This window comes from Gossypium hirsutum, chromosome D12 (assembly GCF_007990345.1).
Source record: "Gossypium hirsutum isolate 1008001.06 chromosome D12, Gossypium_hirsutum_v2.1, whole genome shotgun sequence".
Classification (NCBI taxonomy): domain Eukaryota; kingdom Viridiplantae; phylum Streptophyta; class Magnoliopsida; order Malvales; family Malvaceae; genus Gossypium; species Gossypium hirsutum.
In genome coordinates, this window is record NC_053448.1 from 38,777,374 (window position 1) to 38,799,679 (window position 22,306).

General features: G+C 34.1%; 2 protein-coding genes and 1 long non-coding RNA gene across 4 annotated transcripts; 2 read left to right on the plus strand and 1 right to left on the minus strand.

Annotated features, from left to right (window-relative positions):
• Positions 1-9,709: 9,709 nt before the first annotated feature.
• LOC107945598 (lactoylglutathione lyase) lies at positions 9,710-10,466 on the minus strand. Its single transcript, XM_016879658.2, has 2 exons — positions 10,152-10,466; positions 9,710-10,045 (listed from the first exon to the last, which is right to left on the minus strand). The coding sequence occupies exons 1-2, from the start codon at positions 10,425-10,427 to the stop codon at positions 9,785-9,787; spliced, it is 537 nt and encodes a 178-aa protein (XP_016735147.1). The 5' UTR covers positions 10,428-10,466; the 3' UTR covers positions 9,710-9,784.
• Positions 10,467-11,547: 1,081 nt separating this feature from the next.
• LOC107945596 (agamous-like MADS-box protein AGL15) lies at positions 11,548-16,113 on the plus strand. Of its 2 annotated transcripts, XM_016879656.2 has the most exons (9): positions 11,548-12,077; positions 13,514-13,592; positions 13,912-13,976; positions 14,077-14,176; positions 14,287-14,328; positions 14,814-14,855; positions 14,941-15,113; positions 15,583-15,681; positions 15,819-16,113. In XM_016879656.2, the coding sequence occupies exons 1-8, from the start codon at positions 11,896-11,898 to the stop codon at positions 15,665-15,667; spliced, it is 768 nt and encodes a 255-aa protein (XP_016735145.1). In that variant the 5' UTR covers positions 11,548-11,895; the 3' UTR covers positions 15,668-15,681; positions 15,819-16,113. The 2 variants fall into 2 exon arrangements, with proteins under 2 accessions (XP_016735145.1, XP_016735146.1); XM_016879657.2 differs by having other exon boundaries at positions 11,553-12,077; positions 13,517-13,592; positions 15,583-16,113.
• A 1,334-nt stretch (positions 16,114-17,447) lies between these two features.
• Positions 17,448-21,209, plus strand: LOC121224101 (uncharacterized). Its single transcript, XR_005921611.1, has 3 exons — positions 17,448-17,547; positions 18,020-18,100; positions 19,526-21,209. It is a non-coding gene; the product is annotated as an uncharacterized lncRNA (long non-coding RNA).
• Positions 21,210-22,306: the final 1,097 nt, after the last annotated feature.

Genomic DNA, 22,306 nt, shown 5'->3' on the forward strand with positions numbered 1-22,306 from the left:
GCACTCAACGAATTTCACAATGACTAATTAATTTAATTACATTTTTTAACTTCAAAAAATTAATTAATAATTCAAAAAACCATAAATTAATTTTCTAGGTCATTTTCATTTAGTGAGAAAACCACATTCATTTCCAAATGTTTATCATTTCTCCAAATTTACCATTTATGTTCATTTAATTTAACATGTAATTCACTTCTGGTTCCATGAGCTAGTGGAGGGACCGATTGGACATGTGTGATTAGTGCTTAAATTATTTATAATTAAATTCCAAGTTTTCACCAATTAGTTATAAACTCATTTAGTCACGAAGTTATTTCACTATAGTATCGTGACTGAGCTCTCACTAATGGCATACCATTACGAAAGCAATTGGATTAATGTTCGTCCAATTACCTTGTCATAAGTGTGTTACCCTCATAGGATATCCTTAATTTCTTTAAGATAAGTTCGCTTTCCTAATATGATCATATTTTATCTCATGATAATCATTACATTTTCCTTTATGAAAAGTCAATTACCATCAAATAGTAATCAAGTCATTCATCACAAAGATGAACAACCCGTAACCACATTTATTTTCATCTATAATGTAATGTCGATGAGAGTATATCATCTACCCGTGTCTTGGGCTATGAATTCCATCATTGTGAATGATGCTACATACTACAGAAATTGTATACCCAACGCACTAGCTTTCGGTTCCTTATCTATTTGAACTCAGGTTTTATATACACTAAAGTATACGAGTCACGCATACATAGTCCATCAACTACTCAAGATTATGGTATGCCACACTTTAAACGTCACAAGTGAATAAATCCATAAAACGGATTTAGGATATATTTTTCTTAGGTCGAGTCCAATGTACTGTCAGTCTATTCAGCCACATTTATGTCTCTATCTTCTAGGAGTCATCCGCTCCGATGCCCTAGACAAGGCATCTCCCCAATTGGACTTGATAGATGACATATTAGTCATTCAATCAATTTTCTCATTTCCATTTAGACTAAAGACATATTTAGATTCGTCTTGTAATACCCTCAACCCGATCTGATTAACCAGATCCGTATCTTGGATATTACCACACAAATACAGACACAAGCTTAATTTTCTTATACGATTTACAGATAATGGCAACTTACTTAACTACAAAATTTCAAACTAAAATACATAAGTAAATACAACTACAACACGAGGTAATTAAATTACAATAATATCTAATTTAAAAACCTAATCTATTACAGATACCCCCAAAGTATGGATTTCTAACTAGCAATTTAGACTTTAAATGCGCTATTAACTTGTTTTGTATGCATAATGACCAGATACGCTGCTTCTTGGTGTAATCCTGGCATCATCCCTCCTGGTGCAGACTCGGATCAATTTACCTATAACATATCACACACAGAGGTAAGTTTGTAAGAACTTAGTGATGAAAACATCATTTACCTGAGTTATATTTGCGCATCGCAACTAGCAACTTATACAAATGATCTCATCGTTCTTATCCTTCAACTTAGTCTCTTGCGAATACTTCCTCAATTACTATTCTTTTGTACTCATCCATTACCATACCTTACTCTGAGGCTATTTCCTTCTTTTCAATGTTCTCAATACTTTATTTACATTATTCAATATTCAAGCCATCACCTCATCATGGTTCAAGAAGAAACACATACGCAGGTGACAGACACTTCCTTCGATCATACAAATTTTACGTCCTTATTCAGAATACATTTTCAATACTAACTCATTACTTCATTGTATCTCTTCAATTCACTATCTCCGACTGAGTCTTAGTATTATAAAATACCTTACCATATATCCCATACATACATATCATACTTATTGATTTCACTGTTTATGTTTAAGAGCCATACCAAATACGCTAATTACTTAATACAAAGCCCGCACAAAGAGCGTCCTTCATAGTTAACCACTAAGAGCCTTATTAAAACACGTTTCAAGAGTAACCTATCCGAAACGCGCCACAAAAGTTTTTCTTGTAGGACTCGCCGTAGAGGCTGTTCCTTCATAATCCGCCACAAAAGGTATTTCCTTTCATAATTCGCTACGAAGGCTGTTCTTTTCAAGATTCACCACAAAGGTTTTCATTTCATGATTTACCACAAAGAATTTTCTTTCTTGACATGTTTACGATATGGATTTTCCTAAACTCACGTTATGTGAGGTTTACCCATCATTGTCTGGGACACGCAAAGAACTCCATTGGGTAATCACCATCTTTTAGTTTCTTACGGAAAGTGCCATGGCCATGAGCTTTTCCTTCAAGATTTATATCAGATATCGTGTTTTTAGTCCCGACAGAACCCTTTAAACTTCACCGCAGTGAACAGACATAGACTCACTTAATAGACTCTCTATACACTGACATCGTTTAGGACTTATTGCTCTAATGCATTAACATACCCACAAACTAATTCACCTCTCTTCGCATATTTACCAGATATACCCATACGACCATGCTTCAACATTATAATACTTATCACATACTAAAATTTGACAGATTCTATACAACCTATACATGTTATTCCCAACAAACATTCTTACTGTACTTTTTTCTAGTTTCTATTTCATAGTTCAATCAATTTCCACAAAGTATCTCATATGAACAATATACATGCAAGATTCAACTTAGGGACTCACTTGATTCTCACCTACTATATTCTAAAACTCCAAATCTAGACTTTCATTGCGCAAATCAATAGCAACTACAACTTAACACGGAGTAATAACTTGTGAAGATCCAGATTTACAACTCCAAATTGAAGGAGAAAGAAATATTGTAAGTTCTTTAATATTCAGGTAACAATACTTCTTAAGGAATGAAGAAGAAAAACTTTATCTTTTCTAACTTGAATATCTATAAAAATAACCCAAGCCCTTATTGGAAGTTGACACGTGTCTCAAACTTTTAAGGCTGCCTTTATAAATGGTTTACAGATGTAAATGGAAATCCAATATTTTAAAAAATTTTGGTTCATCCCTTCGTCCCTTCCTAACTACCTCGTTAGAACGTAACTAGCATAATAATTCAATAAATTGGGCGTACGATACCATTAGTGATAATCCAATTCACCCAAAAATCTTAAGTACTCTTATCAATCCCTTCTTCTTTACAACTCAACACATTCAAAGAAAATTCTTACATAATACTCTACTGTCAACTTTGTGTTTGACCTATGTGTTGAAAGTATCAATTGGGCAGATAAGACTACGTCTCACAGATTTCTCTCATTCTACTTGCCCGTATTTAGGACTCGCTAAAATTAGGTGTTACACATCTACTAATATTAGTTGTCTTTTTGTATTACGATCCGACCACATAATACCGCTTTGTTGAAAAAATTTTGGTTAGAAAATAATTTTCTTGCACAACATAAAATTAAAATTTTGAAAATCGACCCGGTTTGTGACATTTATAGCAATAAACCTTAACTAAATTCATGCTTATGTTTTCAGCTTAGCGGACGTTCGTTGTTTTTGGCTTTCAACCAAACGATCTTCTTTATTATTCTCATACCACGAATTGCTTCAAGTGTAGGCTCGAACCAGTTGAATCGAAACACAGAACTAGAAAAACTTTTCTCTTTTATTTGAGGTGAAAACAAAAATTCTCTCTTCTTTAATAGAAACTGGTAGAACTGTTGTTTTAGAAAAATATATTTGATAGTTGAGAATAAATTCTCTTTATTTTTTGATAGAGTAACAATCTCTCAAAGTTGTATGTAATGCCCTACCGGTGTCATCTATTTATAAGAAGAGAAGGTAGAACCCTTATTGAATTGTAGTGGTTTATTTAAAATGGAAAAACAACTTCCTACTTAGACCAGAATTAGGGTGGACATCACACCCTAGTATTCCTGCTAGGGCTACCGCCCCTTTCATGTTATATGAAGGGTTTTAGGCTTCTCTCATATTGGGCCTTATTACGAGTACTTCCTAGGCTTTTTGAACCAAAACTCTGTAATATGATCCAACCTAAATCGATTTTTCTATTTCCCAAAATAAGCTTTAATATTCTATATTAAACAATTTTCTCATCCCTATTTTACTCCTAGTAAAATTTTGATAATTTTACCCCCGATAAAATTTTTAACGATTTTATCCCAGGTAAAATTTGGAAAAAATATGTCCAATATTACATAACTCAACATGTTCACTGTAACCGAATGATTTATTTTCATTTTTGGGCTTCAAAATAGCTCAAAAACATTAACTCATTCTTTCGATCATTTTTAAGTAATTCATATAGAATTGCAAATGGATCATTGCCATTTCCATTTTTGTAAATCTACATTCACTTCCAAATGATTCCATTTATTCATTTAAAAAAACCATAATCATTCCTCAATGTTTTCTATTTCCTTTTTCCTATTCATTTTGTTTATTTATTTTCAAAATCCCAATTCATTTCTGGTTTCAACGAGCTAGCGGAGAGACCGATTGGACATATGTGATTAGGGATCAAATGATTTATACTTAAGTTTCAACTTTTCGCTTATTAATTATAAACTCATTTAGTCACAAAGTCATTCCACTATAGTATCATGACTGAGCTCTCCCTAATGACATACCATTACGAAAGTAACAACTCAGTGCTCATCCAATGACCTTGTCATAAGCGTGTTACCCTCATAGGGTATCCTTGATCTCTTTGAGATAAAATTTGTTCTCCTAATATAATCCTATTTTATCTCTTGGTAACCATTACATCTTCCTTCATGAAAAGTCAATTACTATCGAATAGTAATTAAGTCATTCATCACAAAGACAAAAGATCCATAACCATGTTTACTTTTCATCAACCATGTAATGCCAATGAGAGGATATCGTTTACCTATGTCTTGATCTATGAATTCCACTATTGTAAATGACGCTACATATTTTAGAAGTCGTACACCCAACACACTAGCTTTCGGGTTCCTTATATATTCGAACCCATGCTTTTACTTACATCAAAGTGTATGATCACACATATGCTTTTACTTACATCAAAGTGTATGATCACACATACATAGTCTGCCACCCACTTAGGATTTAGGAATGTCATACTATGAACATCACAGGTGAATAAATCCATAAATGGATTCAGGATCTATTTTACTTGGGTCATGTTCGAAGTACTGTCAGCCTAATCAATCACATCTATGTCTCTATCTTCCGGGAGTCATTCGCTCCGATGTCTAAGGTAAGACATCTCCCAAATTGTACTTGATAGATGACATATTAGTCTTTCAATCGGATTGCTCATTTCTGATTAGAGTAATGACATGTTTAGGTTTGTCTACTAATATAAGTTGTCTTTTTGTATTACGATTCGACCACTTAATACCACTTAATATTACTTAAACATTAGAAAACCAGTGAGTAACATTTGCTTCCATTTTGCTTTGCATACAAAAAATATATGAGGACAATATACAAAGTGTTACTATAATTTATGAATAATTTTATTAACCAATCTGTTCAAAAAATTACAAGTGTACTTAGACGAAAATACTTCACTTAGGGCACCAAATTCAACAGTCTCCCACTTGTTTTAGTGAAGTAGATGAGTCATGTTTCGAATTCTTGTGCCCTTCCATATGTTTCCCAAAGAGTTCTCTAGCTCGTAGAGTCTTGGCAAAACATATCCCTAGGGTTTATCCCCATATGCGATCTTTGACTATATCCAATATTTTGTCAAACACGGTCGTCTCCCTTATGTGTTTTGTCCTTATGTGGTTTCTTTTAGGTTTAGCTATATTCGCACTATTATGGTGTCATAGCTTTTCCATACCTCATATTTTTCCATATATAGTGAAGTTAGCAATGCAATCCTGCTTGACACTTATTCACACTATCGACCTACCATTTAAGACAAAAGCACAGTCCGATGTCGATTTTCTTAAATCCTGATACGTTTGGAAGTCAGAATCAATATATCCAATAGGAGTGAGATCTCCTCTAGAGTACATAAGGATATAATCTATCATTCTCCGTAAATACTTGAGTATAAGCTTAACTATTTGCCAATGTCTTGGTTTTGGATTCGCCTGATATCAACTCACTAACCCCACTGCAAAATAAATATCTGGGCATGTGTAACACCCATAACCCTTTTCTGTCGCCAAAATAGGGTTATAGAGTATTACCGTATAGTTTAGAACATTTTATAACAATTAGCATCAATTTATCAGTCAATTAACAATATTCATAAATAATTTAGAATGAATTAAAACACTCATTTGCTGGACTTAAATTGAGCCTACGAGGCCTCAAAATAGTTTAGGAACAATCAGAGACTAATTCGAAACAAAACATGAGATTTGGGACAAAAATAAAAATTTTCAAAATAAGGGTCACATGGTCGTATGTCCAGGCTGTGTGACAAAGCCTAGACATCTGGCTCTGGACATGGTCGTGTGGTTACTCCACACGCCCATATGGTTACTCCACACTCTCATGTGGTTACTCCACACGCCTGTGTGGTTACTCCATACGCTCGTATGCACACCCGTGTGTCCATCCGTGTAACTCACTAACTTGGGTCACACAGTCGTGTTATAGGCCGTATGAACCTTGCACCTAACACATTTGGGATACACGCCGTGTGGGTTACCCGTGTGTGACACACGACCATGTGACAGCTCGTGCCTCAGGCCATATATGCCCAAAAATGACCCAAAACATGCTCATTTCACATCCAAATGCTTAGGTACCTAAACACATCAAAAGTACAAGCATACAAGCCCTCAAAGCACATTCAAAAGCACTCAAAGCATGCTAAAACAATCAATCTATGTGCCTAGACAATATGCCATCATTAACACCACAATTCAAATGCATACATTTCATTATCTTAGTTAAAATGCACAAGCCACAACACACTCAAATTGATTTACATTTAAACCCAAAAATACCATACCTAACTCATGTCAACTTAACATTTCATGTTCACCCACTTATGCTTAAACTTAGAATTAGGCTTGCATATAACCATTAGTTATTCAAATCATTTAAACTAGATTCACAATTCACAAGTATAGAACCTAGTGATTAGCAATCACACAAATATCATACCATATTTAATGTTAAGACTTACACTTTCCTATTTCCAATCAACCACAACTTGCATCATGCATGCACATATCAATAGCTATTTAACTAAACAACATAATAAACACACTAAGCTATATAACATGAGTACTTGTGAACTATTACAAAACAAACTCAAATCCCCTCATTACATTCCATATAAGCCAAGTTTGAATTCAAAATCTACCAAGATCCTCGATAGTGTGATTTCTTCAGGTTGACCCGATCTCTGACTTCCCCAAACAATAACATGAGTAAGCTTTCATATAGCTTAGTAAGTTCGCCAATTAAAATGATAAAGCTTACCGAATAAACATAATAAATCAATTAGAAAGATTACTAAACAAAGTTCCTGTCAATAAAGTTATTCTTAGAAATCCTATCAATCACAGCTCACAACAGGTGAGTAATGCTTAGTACAATAGTACAAATCAGTTCCACATTTCAATGATTTTCAAAGATCAATAAACATAGCCCGATGAACGATAAGTGGATGCGAGTACACGGTTAACCATCCAACACACCAAATGCTCATAAGAGCCAGTACCATCCAACACACTAGATAACACTGTAATATAACATGATAGCCCACAAAAAATGTAGGACCTCGGCATATCCAGTAAACAGAGAATATACAAAAATCATCTTCACTACTTAGATCAATCCCGTACCGTACGCATAATAATCTATTGGCATGCCAATTGTACTTTATCCTACGTTCATTGGTTCAGAGACAACATATTTTGGGACTAAAATAAAAAACTTAACAAAATTCTTTTTCAATAATTGAAAGTGAGAATAGATTTTTTTAAGATTAAATTTAAATTCTCATACCTCACAATACAATATTTTCTTGCCATTAACTTAAAAGGATTTTATCCTTAATGAGATCCCTTAAATATTAAATAAACAAAAATACGTGATAAATAAAATTACTCAACGGACTACTATTTACCTTTTTTTTTTTTGAAAATAACACCTGATGCAACCTTATTAGGAAAGTTTAAAGGTTTAAATACAAAGGAAACAACAAAAATGAAAAAAACAAAATAAAAGCCTCAGCACCATTTTACCATGCCAGCCATTTGTCAGCATAATAATCGCTGCAATGGGCGGTGCCTCGAGAATCCCTAAAGAACGTTTACCTAGACTCTTAAACAAAAAGGAAAAACCAAAACAAAACCATTTTCCACAACAAACCATATCAAATCCTAAGGAAAAAAAATCTAATTCCCTAAGACCTTTAGTCTACCCATTCATCTCGTCCGCTCCGATGCATTGGAAAATCCATCTATGGGAGTGGAAATCCCTTAGATTTCTCGATTAGTTCTCTTTTTATTTCCCCACTCCTCCGATTCACTGAGCTCCTCAATGTTTCTCTTGAAAACAGAGACCATACCCTTCGGACTCAAAACAAAAACCCCAACTTACCTTCGTAACTCGTTTAAGATGATAGCCTCAACTTATGGAGGGGCTTCTTCCACCCAGTATCTCGGGCTTTCACATTGTCTCCCCCATCTCGCCATCTCGTGAGCCATTATTCACCTCGTTAAGAGAAAAGGAAAAGTGTTAGATAGAAAACTTATATTTAAATCATACATTGACTTATTTAAAATAACAATTACTTAAAATTGAAACATTATAGTTTCAATCATTATGAATAACTTAAACTAACCAACGTCCCACGCATAAACCTCAATCAAGGCCGACGTTCGCTATTAAGACCACGTGGATCGAAACTTTAATATCATATGGTATATGAAAATGGGATGAATCTTCGAGCAAAATTCAAAGATGTCCTTATTCAATGAATAATAATTAAAAATAATTGTAGAGGCACACTTAAAATACGTACTCGGAGTCCCAATTTCTTAATCTCTTCTCAAGTTTTTTATTTAAACATAATAATTCATTTAGCAGTTTAATTTTATATAAAAAATTATTTTGGTTCATTTTTAATTTTATTTTTCATTTTTAATTTTTTTAAATTTATGTTATTTATCAAATTATTGTAAAATAAGTGGAAAAATTATTTTCCACTTTGCTTAATAAATTATTATACCTTTGATTTAATACTTAAGTGTTGTTGATAAACTAAAACAAATTAAGTATTGAAAATTTAAATATTAAAATATTAGATAGTAAATTTAAGTTGTGAATTATATTTGACATATTTTTTAAAATTAAATATAATCATAAAATTAAATATAAAATATTTAAAAAATAATATTAAAAGAAATAAAATGAAATATAAAGAATTAAAAAATTATATTAAATAATAAGTAACTCTTTATCTATTATAACTTTCCACAAATTTTCATTGAAAAAGTTAACTTAATTTTTTTATTTTGAATTATTAAATATGCTTAAAAAAACTAAAACACTACAAATGATTTAACATGAATAGGTTATAGTATATGATGCATACGTATACATTAACAAATTAAGAGTCTTTTTGAATGATGATACATTTAGTTATAGATAGTGAAATTAAGTACTGTAATAAAAAAGCTAAACAAGTCACCATTTAAATGACTTAGATTTGACACTGCTTAATTACTTGCAATAGTCATAATTCAAGAATAAGTAGTTACGTAGCAAGTAGTGGAAAAGGAAAGAAACAATCTGGTATTAAAGCTGCAATTAAATTACAATCACTGGACGATGTATTCGTAATTAATTAATATGAGTAGCTAGGGTTGGAATTTGCATCCAAATCCAGCGGCGGATTGTGACGATCAAATGGAAGTTTTATCTTTCCCATAGATCCAGCAGGAACAAGCTTAAGATTCTCGCAATTACATATTTCAACCATGAATCCATCTGGGTCGTTGAAAAACAGCTGGTCGATCTTAGTTCCACTTTCGTCCTCCATTGTCCTCTTTATGTACTCGGTGTTGAACTCTTTCAATCTTTGCTCCATTTCTTCCATATCTTCACACTGCCATACATGCCATATATGGTTTAATTAAAATTTTAAATTACACAATATATATATATATAGATTCCAAGGACAAAAACTAGCAGCAGTTAGCATGTAAGTAAACCTGGAAAGAAATATGGTTGTCCATGGGATCCAAATGGTGGGAGTCGGAAGGCAACTTATCATCGTCCTTGGACTGCACCAAGTGAATCCCTACCCCATAATTGAACAACCAAGCACCATCAAAGTCTAAAGCTGGAGGTCTTTCAACTAACACAAAACCAAGAACCTTGGTATAGAAATCAATGGACTTCTTCACGTTTCTACACAGCCTAGACACATGATTCAGTGCCAATAGAGGAGGAGCTGCTGCACCGCTCTCTTCTTTTCCTTCTTGCATTATCCTCCCCTGGCTTGCGCGCGGCAACTGTTGGACCTTTCGGCCCAATGGGGGTATTAAATAAAATGGCGCCTGGGTAACGGCGGATACACGTGGTGTAACCATGAAGTAGAAACGAATGTGTACTGTACGTGTGAACAGCTGCAGGTGACGCCTGCGCTATGCCTATATGTCAATGTCTGGTACGTAACCGATGCGGTCTATGAAAGCCCAAACTAATAACTAACAAGATTCGTCTAGCGTTTTTAGCCCAATAGGCTTTTTGTTGATTTCAAAATTAAATTTGAAGATTAGCAAATGGTTTGGTGTGTGTGGGTTTACCAAATCCAAACCATTTGTAATAAAATTCAAGTGCAGCAAGCAATTCATTTATCATCAATTTTAAGCTTTGGAAATTATTTTGTATTGCAACTCGTCCGACGGAAAAGTAAAGAGTGGAAACAGTGAGCAACCTTCTCTATCCCAAATCCGGTAAGAGGGTTAAAAAGGTTTTACCAAAAACAAATGGCCTTATAATGTAAGTAGAAGAGAAGATTTGGAAACTCAATAAGTGCATTGCATTGGATTGCATTTATAGCAAATACCCCTCAGTAAACAATGGTTTACCCAATGTAGCTGGTATTAAATAAGTAGTACTAAATGTAGAATGGCATGGCATGAGAAAGCCATTTTCAACTTATCCCACCCATCTCCAATATTAGGAAGCAGGGCGTCAGTCAATATAGCAACCGACGCCAAGAGCTACCAAATCTAGCAATTACCCATTAAAAATAGGGGTCTATTATGCTTAGTATATAAATAAATAAAATGTTAGGCGATTCCCTCTCCAATTTTAGCACTCCCATTTCCATTTCCTTCATTATCTAAAATCTAGCTCAAAAACAAGCCTTCTTTGGTGGACCCTACAAACACCCAGCAAGGAAAAGAGAAGAGCAAAGAGCCGGAGGAGGCTTCCTTTTTTTTTTATCATTTAATTTTATTATATTTATTACCAAATAATAATAATAAAAATAAAAAATAAAAAAGGAGAAGGAGAGGGAAATATGAAACTCCTAAAGTGGGATCCACCAGGGGTGGGGTGGGGCCCATAGGTAGACCCCGATGACCACCAAATAAACTCTCCAAATGTGGCAAAGGAATCATGCAAAAGCAAAGCAAACTCTCTAAATTGAATGCAGAGGCAGAGGGATCAGCCATGCAAGCAAACTTTGCCGTTTCCTTTCCAGTCTCCAAAACGCCTACCCTTTTTTTATCTCCCCAACCCCATTCTCCATATTTAGCAATCCTTTCTTTTTCCAAGTCTTTTCCAAATTAAGTTCCTTTCTCTTAATAAACAAATCATATATTTATTCAAATTCCTATGAAAATAGTTGTTGCTCTTTGTTTTGTTGTCATCAAAGATTGATTTACCTGCTTATTCTTGTTTTCTGGGTTTTGGGGGTTGCCAGAGAAGCCAACTTGTGAGAATATGGGTAGGGGGAAAATAGAGATTAAGAGAATAGAGAATGCTAATAGCAGGCAAGTCACATTCTCCAAGAGACGTGCTGGCTTGCTCAAGAAGGCTAAGGAACTCGCCATTCTCTGTGATGCTGAGGTTGCTGTCATCATTTTCTCCAATACCGGCAAGCTCTTTGAGTTTTCCAGCTCTGGGTATGCACTGCACAACTTTTTATCTTCAACAAAAACCTCTTCTTCTTTTTTTCTATCATTGCATGAACAATTTTTTTCCCCTTGATTATTTCTGAGAATTTTCTATTTATCATCCATGAACTTTATTGGCCTTTCTTGTTTTTCTATCTTTTTTTTTTTGGTTGAGGACTAAAGAGTGACTCTTTTCCTTTTTTTTTTTTTAATAGAATAGGCTAAGGGTAACTTTTATTTATTTTGATGACCAGAATGTTGTTTACCAGGATCATCGACTATGAACTTTAGAGGGATTAGGTGGGTCTTAAGAATTTTTGTTTGTATTCTTGCATGTTTGTTTGGATTTTATCTGCTGATAATTTTGATGTCTGGTCTACTTTCTGTCATTTTATTATGAACTTCACCCTGCCGATCTTCCCCGGCCCTTTTTCAAAAATTGCTACATTAACTTCTTTTTAATGGTGGAGAACAATTACTTTTATTATCAAGGGAAGAAAAGGCTAATTTTTGGTCGATTTATATTGACTTCAGCAGAAACTTTTTGGTAATAGAAAAAAGTTTGATGGTAAATAACTTTTGTACCGTGTATGTTATCTTTTGTCTCTTAAATTGTTCCATGTTATTTTGGATAGCATACGTCCATGAAAATTTGAAAATTTATTGGGGTTTCTTTTTTTCCTTAAAAAAAAATTCTCTGCTATATATAATATTTTATTGTTTGGATTTGCAAAGATAGAATTATTCTCAAATTCTCAATATTTGTTTGCTTGTGTTTATACCTACTTCAATTGAAAAGCCATATTCTTTTCATATCCTATCTGAGTTTCTCACTAGAGTTTCATTAGAAACTTGGTTTCAATTGATGTAAAAACGATTGATTTATCTTTTGGATAGTACTATATTTTGAAGTATTGGTGAGAAACTGGTGGCACTCCTGCTGTAGGAGATGTGAGATGCTCTGCTTTCGTAAGAATAGTTTGTTTCTGTGGGTTGATAGGTCCATAATCTAATTTTATGAGATTGAGAGTTTAAGTTAGAAACAGCTATAGATTGTACAAAAATGGAAGCGATTGTACGTAAGGAGTGGTAAACTAAAGAGAATGAAGTGCTGGGATGGCTGGAAACATGTATAAAATACAAAGATTTGCAGCAAGAAAATTTATTTTGGAGGAAACCACAAATATTGGAATGTATGTAATTGATAGAGGAAATCAGAATTATAGGAACGAGTATCTGAAAGAGAGACAGAATAAGTACAAAAACTCATCATAAGCTTAAAATTGCAGGGAGAGGTGCCTATCATTGTGTATTCTAGCATATTGAGGTTGCTCCTTGTTTCTGCATGCTATAATATTGAAGTGAGCTAAATGCTCTAATAGAAAGAATATGTGCCAAATTTCTCTCTGTGAAAGAGTATTGTCTTAATCATTTGTTCATTTTAGCAGCATGAATAAAACAATTTCTAGATACAAGTCTGCTCAAGGTTCTCCAGAGATTGCTCAAGTGGAACATAAAGCAGAGGTGATCAGCAATTTATGCTTACATAATACATTCACAAATCTGGTTTTTCTTTTCCATTGAAACAATATATTTCAATTTCTTCTTCTGCATTTTGGCTTTATGTTGAACCTCAAGATAATGGTTAGAACCTAATTTAGATTTTAGCATGCATGACATGTGTGTACTACCAGTTGAAACATAAATTTGCTATTGGTAAAACATGTTATTCCTTGATAAAAGTTTATTTCCCGAATATGTTTCTGTTTCATTTATTTTTCCTTACAATGTCGTACACTGAAAGTATACATTTGGATGATATCATGTACACTTTTGTTTTCAGAAGCAAGACTCTAAGGAGGCAGACCATCTGAAGGATGAAATCGCAAAGCTACAAATGAAACAGTTGTATGCCATCTTAATTGTCAGATATGGTTTATGTATTACATTCTTCTCCAATGCAGACTTTTTACTTTTCCTTGAACTAATTCTTGTTCTGATTTTATAGACAGCTGCTGGGTAAGAACTTGACCAGCATGAGCTTGAAAGAGCTTCAGCTCCTAGAACAGCAACTTAATGAAGGGTTGTTATCAGTGAAGGAGAAGAAGGTTGAATGACATTTTGTCCAATTCATCTAATCTCTTAGCTTAAATTAGGATTCTTGTTTCTAGAAATAATTATTTAACTTGAGGCCTTAATAGGAATCATACCATTGCAGGAACAATTGCTCATGCAACAATTAGAGCAATCAAGATTACAGGTATGCTTGGTCCTACCTGCATGTCATAGTTTTGTACTTTGTTTTGCCAGTGTCGTTCTTTTGTCTAAAAGCGCATCTTGAAAAAAGAGGATGAATGTTACAGTTATCTTTGTCTCCAATAATAAGATAATTTTGATAGGAAATAAAGCATCTTGATAAGGAGACATGTCACAAACTAGAATTACATTTGGTTAGACTTGAATGGTGGAGGTGAGGTCTCAATAACTTTCAACAGATTGGTTATAAACGCTTGAAATTAAGAATAGCTAGCAACTACGTGTAGTAGGTTGAAAATGGTGGGAAATGGAATTCGTATGGGAAGTCATTTGACATTTGAAATATTGCACCTAGAGATTCCATAAGGTTCAAGTTTCTCATGCATGTTTCTTGTTATGTCAAGGAGGTCACATGATCTAAAAAAAGAACAATTAAGGAAAAAAATGATACCTTTGAGGTAATTAATTCATTTTAATTTCTGTTTGCAGGAGCAGCGAGCTATGCTTGAGAATGAAACTTTACGCAGACAGGCAAGTTACGTTTTTCTTGATAAAACTGAGTATATTATTATGATTTGGGTAACAGACAACTTGTTTTATTTGTCTACCCATGCAGGTTGAGGAGCTACGAGGTTTCTTTCCAACAACTGATCACCCGATCCAACCCTATCTTGAATGCTATCCAGTTGAAAGGAAGAATTCTCTCATGAGCCACAGCATTCCCAGTCCAGATTTGACCTGTAATTGCACTGTTGAAAAGGGAGATTCAGACACTACCTTGTATTTGGGGTATGTATTTTTTTATATTTTGGTTAGTCTGCTCTGGAAATGCCCCAACTTGACTAATTTTTTTTATATTTAATCATTTGTTATTAGAAAGGATAAATCAAGGTTGTGTCTTTGGCTTTGAACTTAATTCTACACTCATTTCAAAAACTTCCGACCACCCATGTAAAAGGCAGAATCCTATAACAGTGGCACTGCTTCCTTTGGTCCCTGTTAAGTGATTTACCCTTGTTGGCTTATCTTGACAAATGATTTACTCTGGCTGCATTAATGTAATTCTACCCACTATTTCAAGGCCTTCAACAGCATCAGAAATAGTAGAACTAATCAATACTTCATTCAGTTCTTCATCTCTGTTGCCCTTGCAGGCCAAAATGAAGTCCCTCATTATGCTATTATGTCCAAATTTTTTCTTTTTCTTTTTTTAATATTTTGTCAGCTCTCACATATGCTCTCTCTATATACTTATCAGGTTGCCAAGTGATTATCACAAGAGAAAGAAACCTGAAATAGAAAGCCACTCCAATGAGTCAGAGAGCCAGTTGGGGCTGCTGTGACCCTTTCCTTCAAGGTATTTGCTTTGCCTTCAATAGGGAATGGCAGAAACTGAGATATGGTACAGTTGAGTCTAGTTTGGTAGTTTCTCAAAGCACCAGTTGTCCAAATCAATGAAGGCAACACAGTGAAAGTATAGATGTTTCTTTGCAGGATGAAGAGCTAAGTTTTCTGCTGATGGATATAGTTTAGTCGTGACAGTTATTGGGAAAAAGGGTGAGGGTATTGCAAAAATAGGCTTTAGTTTTTCTTCTTCTTCTTCTTCTTCTTCTTTTTTTTTTTTTTTTTCTTGTTTGTATTAAAATGGGCGTAGCTTTGCTTTCCCTTGCAACTTTCTTTACCTATTAAATTAGTGAGGTTGCAGTTCATGTTTCATTTGGTGACCGAGTAAATCTTGTTGTTGACATATCTTTTTTTTCTTCTTTCTGCTACTTAGAAAGTTGTAAAATTTTCCTTGGTTCCTGCAAGTTTTGTGATACTTGATTGCAAGATCAATTCATTAGCCGGTCGCAAACTGAATCCTAGATTCAGTTAAAATTTGAATGATACTAAAATACTTTGGTTTGTTAAAATTTGAATATAGACAATTCAAAACTTGAAACTGACATGATGCAGTTCTATTTCCATGGTTAGTTTTGAAGATACAAATACAATTACTGTCATCAAACGAATGTTGTCCAAAAAACCATTTAAAAGTTGATCAGAAATTAAGGTTATTTCCTGCATTGTCGAACACTAAGAAGCAGTTCTTTTCGGGCTGCGAATACTTTGGAGAACAAATAATGGACCTGCTTCTCCAAAGCTTCCTGCTGCTTCCCAAAAACACCCAACCTTGTCTCCAAATCCTTGGCCGCATCACTGCTTTTCCCAGAGACTATGGCTGATGCTAGGGAAGCTGCTGCATTATTAAGCTCCTTAACCTCTCTCAGTATCTCACCTTTCTCTACTATAACGTCAGAAATACATGAATCTACTAGGTTTAACGAAGCACTATTGGAGGTGGCAATCAATTGCTTGATCTCCAAGTATGGTTTAGCCTATCCGACAGGGTAGCCAAAACAACGCCACATACCCAAAAGCCAATCTTCTTTATTTCCATTAAAGCTTGATTACTAGCTTTTCCTTCCAGGGGAAGGAGCTGAAGTTGCTGTACTTGTCACCGTCTTCCCTGTCTTGCTGTCCTCTATAGTCCTTGCTTGAACCTTGAGGCTGAATTGCTTTGAGATGCTTGATTGCCAAAGAAGGTGAATTCTGGAGGAGAGTGAGAGCGAGAGCAAAGGAAAGGCGAGCGTGCGTCAGATGAGAAAGGGAGGAACTAACAGATTTTAGAAGCTCCAGCAAATGGAAGCTGTAATTGAGATGCTGGTGAAGAGAAGTAACTTCCCAGCAGTTGACGGGTTGTAACAACCCGGTTTTGACCCTAATTGGAATAGTGATTTCGGGACCACAAATCCGAATCAAAAAAATATTTTAATATTATTTTTAGTGTCTATTATATGTTAAGTTATAGGTGTGAAAAATTCGTGTGGAAATTTAATCGTTTGAATGTTCAATTCGATAAAATGGCTTAATCGCGTAAAATGAAAATTTGATGGTTAAATAAGAAAGTACTTAATTGTTGTTGACTTTATAAAATGGAGGCTTTATGTGGCAATTAGACCATTTTATTGGTAGTGGGTGACAATGGTCAAGAAAGACCTTGAATTATATGTTATATATATTATATTAAAGGTTAAGTTAGTAAACTAATAAATTGTTAATATATATGTTATAATAAAATTAAACAAAGCCATGGTTATTATTTGTCTTCCTTAGCCGAAACTAAACAAGAGAAAAAGAAAGAAAACATAGTTATATTCGGCAATATTGAAGCTTAATTGAGGTTAGTTCTTTGTTCGGTTTTTGATAATTTTTACGTTTTTGGAATCGTTACTTTGTGTCCTTCAAAACCCATTTTTCAATTTTGTGATTGATGATGATTTTGGAATATGCCATTGATGAATGTTTGAGTTTTATGATATTAGTTGATGAAATATGAAATATAGGTGTTAGATTAATATGTTTTGTCTTTGAATTTTTGGTGAAATTGAATATATAGGGTTAAATTGTGAAAATAAATTTTTGAGGGACTAAAATGTGAAATAAAAGAAATGTGTGGACTTGTATGAAGTATAGGAACATTCGGCCCTAGCTTAGTGTGGGCAAATTTTGTGTATTTTGTGTTTTGTGCAAAAAGGACTAAATTGCAAAAAGTGTAAAATGTCAGGGGCAAAATAGTAATTTTCCCATTTATGTATTTTTGGATTTAATTGAATGTTTTGATGAATAAAAAGGTTAAATTTGAATATGTTTAGATCGAGAAACGAAGAAAACGGATTTGGACCGGGGAAAAACGAAAGTAGTTGAATAGTCGATCGTGTCCGCTGATATCCGAGGTAAGTCTATTAGCTATTTAATTTTATTAAATTAGTATATGTGTATGTATATCAATTTTATTTTTGTTGAGTTAAATTTAAAAGTATAAAATTCGAATTGAAAGTATGAAATTATATATATATGTGTGATAGGTTCGAATGACTATGAATATGCAAATATGCATATAAATGTCCTTGTAATAAATTTAGGTATGAATATATATATGTATAAATTATATTCGAATATACATGTGTATACATGTAAGTTTTGTTGTATTGAATTTAGGTATGAAATTACAAAGGTATGAGATATATTCGAACATATGCATGTATGTGTGAATAAGGTGTGAATTTAGTATAAAATATTTGTATAAGTTGGAGCAAATAAACATGTATACTTATGAATAAATATTTATATTGAGTATAAGTATGAAATTATATTTATACATATATATATGTTAAATTTGAATATGTATGAGTATATAGGTATATATTCTTGTTTCGAATATAAGCATAGAGTAATATATACTTGTTAGATTCGAATATGTATATATGTACATGTATAAGATCTTGTATTGAAATGGTATATGAAATTATATAGATATATATGGAATTCAAATGTTAAAAGTACATAGTATATTATAAGTTAAATCTTATGATATTAGTAGTGGAATCTAAAGTATGAGGTTATATATATAAATGTGTTTCGGTTGAATTATTGAATTATTTAAGTTAGATTTGATGATTGGGATTTATATATGTCCATGTGTTTTAAAGATATAAGTTATGAATATTGAACTGAATTTTATGTGGATTTTATATACAAATATGAAATACAACTTCTGTGAATTGAGATTCTTTTGTTAAAGCTCAGTACCAATCGGATTTATTGCCAGTGAAATTATTCAGACTATACGTCTAGCAGGCTAAGTGCCGGTGATCTGAATCAGGTTATAAACCTAGCAGGCTAAGTGCTGGTGATCTGAATCAGGTTATAAACCTAGCAGGCTAAGTGCCGGTGATCTGAATCAGGTTCTGAATCAGGTTATAAACCTAGTAGGCTAAGTGCCGGTGATCTGAATTAGGCTATAAGCCTTGCAGGCTAAGCGCCGGTGAATCTGTTAAATTAAGTGATTATATGCATTTGATATATATATATGATTTTGGTTATATGTATAGGCTAGATAATATTTTGGGAGTCGTACTTTAATGTACTGTATATATATAATTAATAGCCATACGAAATTAGCTTATTTTTCTTATGGTTTAACTGAACAGAAATGTTATGTTTTGTTATAAAAGGTTAAAGTAGAATTTATAATTATACTTACTTAATATTTCACTAATTTAACATAGATGTAAAATTTTTGAATTCTACTGAATGTCTGTGTTAAGTTGTGTTTTGTCAGGTAACGCCTCGTAACCCTAATTTATCAACGTATACAGGTTAGGGGTGTTACAATAGTAGTCTATGTCCACAACTAGCTTTGCAAATGCGGTGTTGATAAGTGATAGGAGCTCATAACATTGTTGAATCCATAAGAAGGACGAGATTTCTAATCCAAGTTTTAAATTCATGGCAATTGGAAACATCAGATCGAAAATCCCGTACAGCAGCTAACAAAACATCTGCCTCTGATTGTTGGCGGTGGTTCTTAGAGGTGCTCACCCGGCCCGACGGCCCGCCCGAAATATGGGAGGGTTTGGGTAAAAATATAGGCCCGAAATATGGGCTTGGGCAAAAAAACGAGGCCCGTTTAGAAAACGGGCAGGACCTCGGGCACCACTTTTTTGGCCCAGGCCCGGCCTGGTCCAGCCCAATATAATAAATATATTTATTTTTTAAATTTTTAAAATTTTTAAAATACTTTTTTTATTATTTTTAATTTTAAAATATTTTTAAAATACTTTTTAAATTTTTTTAATTTTAAAATATTTTTAAAATACTTTTTTTAATTTTTAAAATAAATATTTGGTATTTATTAAAAAAATGAGCCGGATAGGGCTGGGCCCGAGCTTATGATTTTTTCCCGGGCCGGGCTTGGGCAAAATTTTAGGCCCATATTTCGGGCCGTGCTGAAATTTTTTATGGGCCCGGCCCGAACCCGGCCCGGCCCATGAGCACCTCTAGCGGTTCTCCAGCTTGGAGTATAATTTGGTAAGCTTTTCAACCAAGAGTAGCATTGCCTAACACAAAAACAACTTGTCCTGATGAGCTAAGAGGGTGGTAAGCTTTTATTTATTAACGCAAGAGAAGGGGTTTTGCTTAATTGCATTAGCTAGACAGAAGAGGCGTGTGCTGCACTGCTTTCTGTACCATTGAAAATTCGAACCCAAGAAGAAGGTATCAATTTTGGCGACGGCGTAATCAATGTGCTTAGAATTCAATAAATATAAATGTTTATCCAACGCGGCTTTTGGGGTTGGAAGCAATCCTGGCTGAGGCTGGAAGGATGGAGGAAAGTGTAGTGCCAGCGCTATCAAGTATGCTTCTGAGATGCGCTTTTCTGCGTATCCGGCTTCACCTTATGATTTTATATTATGGTGTTCGTCGGCTAAAAGATGGTTGTGATTGGTTGAAGAAGGCCCATATTGACCCATGTTGAAGCTTCTGATCTGAATAAAGGCTTTAGAATAGTATTCAAATTGAATTTCCATGGAGTGAAGGCAGCCCAATAACATGGTACGGGTGGGTGGCTACATTCCTGAGTCTGCTCTATTTTTTCACTCATGTATGGGAACAATCCTTTAGCCCATTTCCGAAGATATTATCGAATCAAACCAATTGTTAGCTTAGGTTGACATATGAATATTGCTTGGTATTGTTTCTATGAGGTGGGGATGGTCATGGTAGACACACTGGATAGGTTTTAGGACAGTTTGGACTTAAGAAAATCAAATACAAAAACAAAACAAAGCAAGTCTGAACAATATTGCAAGTGGGCAATTGGCAAAGAAGGATTTGAAGTAGTACCAGCGAATCTGACTACTTTCGAATTCACCCGAATTTTTCTTTTTGAAAAATTGGGCTCGAGGTGCGTTGAATTTTAGGTAAATTCGTCCCATTCCATTGTATGATATTTATAAAAATACTCTTTAACTTTCAATAAATAAATATATTAAATTTTAAGTTTAAACTCAAAAAAAATTAAATTTCATATGTTTCAAAAGAAAAACAAGGAAATTTTTTTTTCTAACTGTGGGTTTGGATGGGCGATTGGGTGCAGTGCGGTGCGTTTAGTTTACTTTTTATCTCATGCTACAGTATCTAATCTCACCGCCACCGCTGTTTTTACACTAACCGCAGGTAAACGCACTGCCCATCCAAACTCACCCTAAGTCAGGATCATATCGGCTGCCCTACCACGTTGTGATCCCAGATAGGACGGTGTGTAGCTATACAAAGAGGAGCTGCGATTGTAGAGAGGGGTTTCAGCGGATGCTACAATTTCATGCCCTTATTGCTACTGCCGACTCACTTTTGTTTTGCATATTATAAGAACAAAAAGTAGCAAAGTTAGAGAAGTAATTAGATAAAATCTCAAGTTTCCTAGTAACAAGAGAAGAATATGTCCAAACCATTTTTTTAAAAGTTTTAGGTTGTCGACTTTAAAAAAATGAAAATTGGGAGTCGCCACCAATCTTTCATTAGGGTGTGGTTGGATCACCTAAAAACAGCTTTGGTCTACGAGTTTAGAAAACGGGTTCGGGAGTCAATTACGTACGAGGAAGGATTAACACCCTCGTAACGCCCAAAAATTGGTACCTAGTTAATTAATTAATGTCTTAATGTCGAAAATTTGAAAATATAATCTTTAAAAAAAACTTAAAACGTTGCGTATTAAGACCCTTCTCAATTTAGAGAAGCAAAAATGCCACACCCAATACATTAGGGCATGATTCCTCTAAAATTCCAAACTCGGAATATTTCCTTTACTTTAAAAGAACATCCACTTATCCAAGATTTAAGAAATCACACCCAATACGTTAGGACACGATTCCTCTAAAATCCCAAACTCGGAATATTTCCTTTATTATTTTTAGAAAAAAAAGAATCTTCATTTCGAGAAATCAATGCGTCACATCCAATACGTTAGGACACAATGTGTTGAATTCCCAATAATGAACTCTTATTTTTGATTAAAGAAGAATGCTCGAATGTTAGATTTAACGAAGAAAATCGGAACCCAATACGTTAGGGCTCAATTTTCTTGAAAACCCTAAATA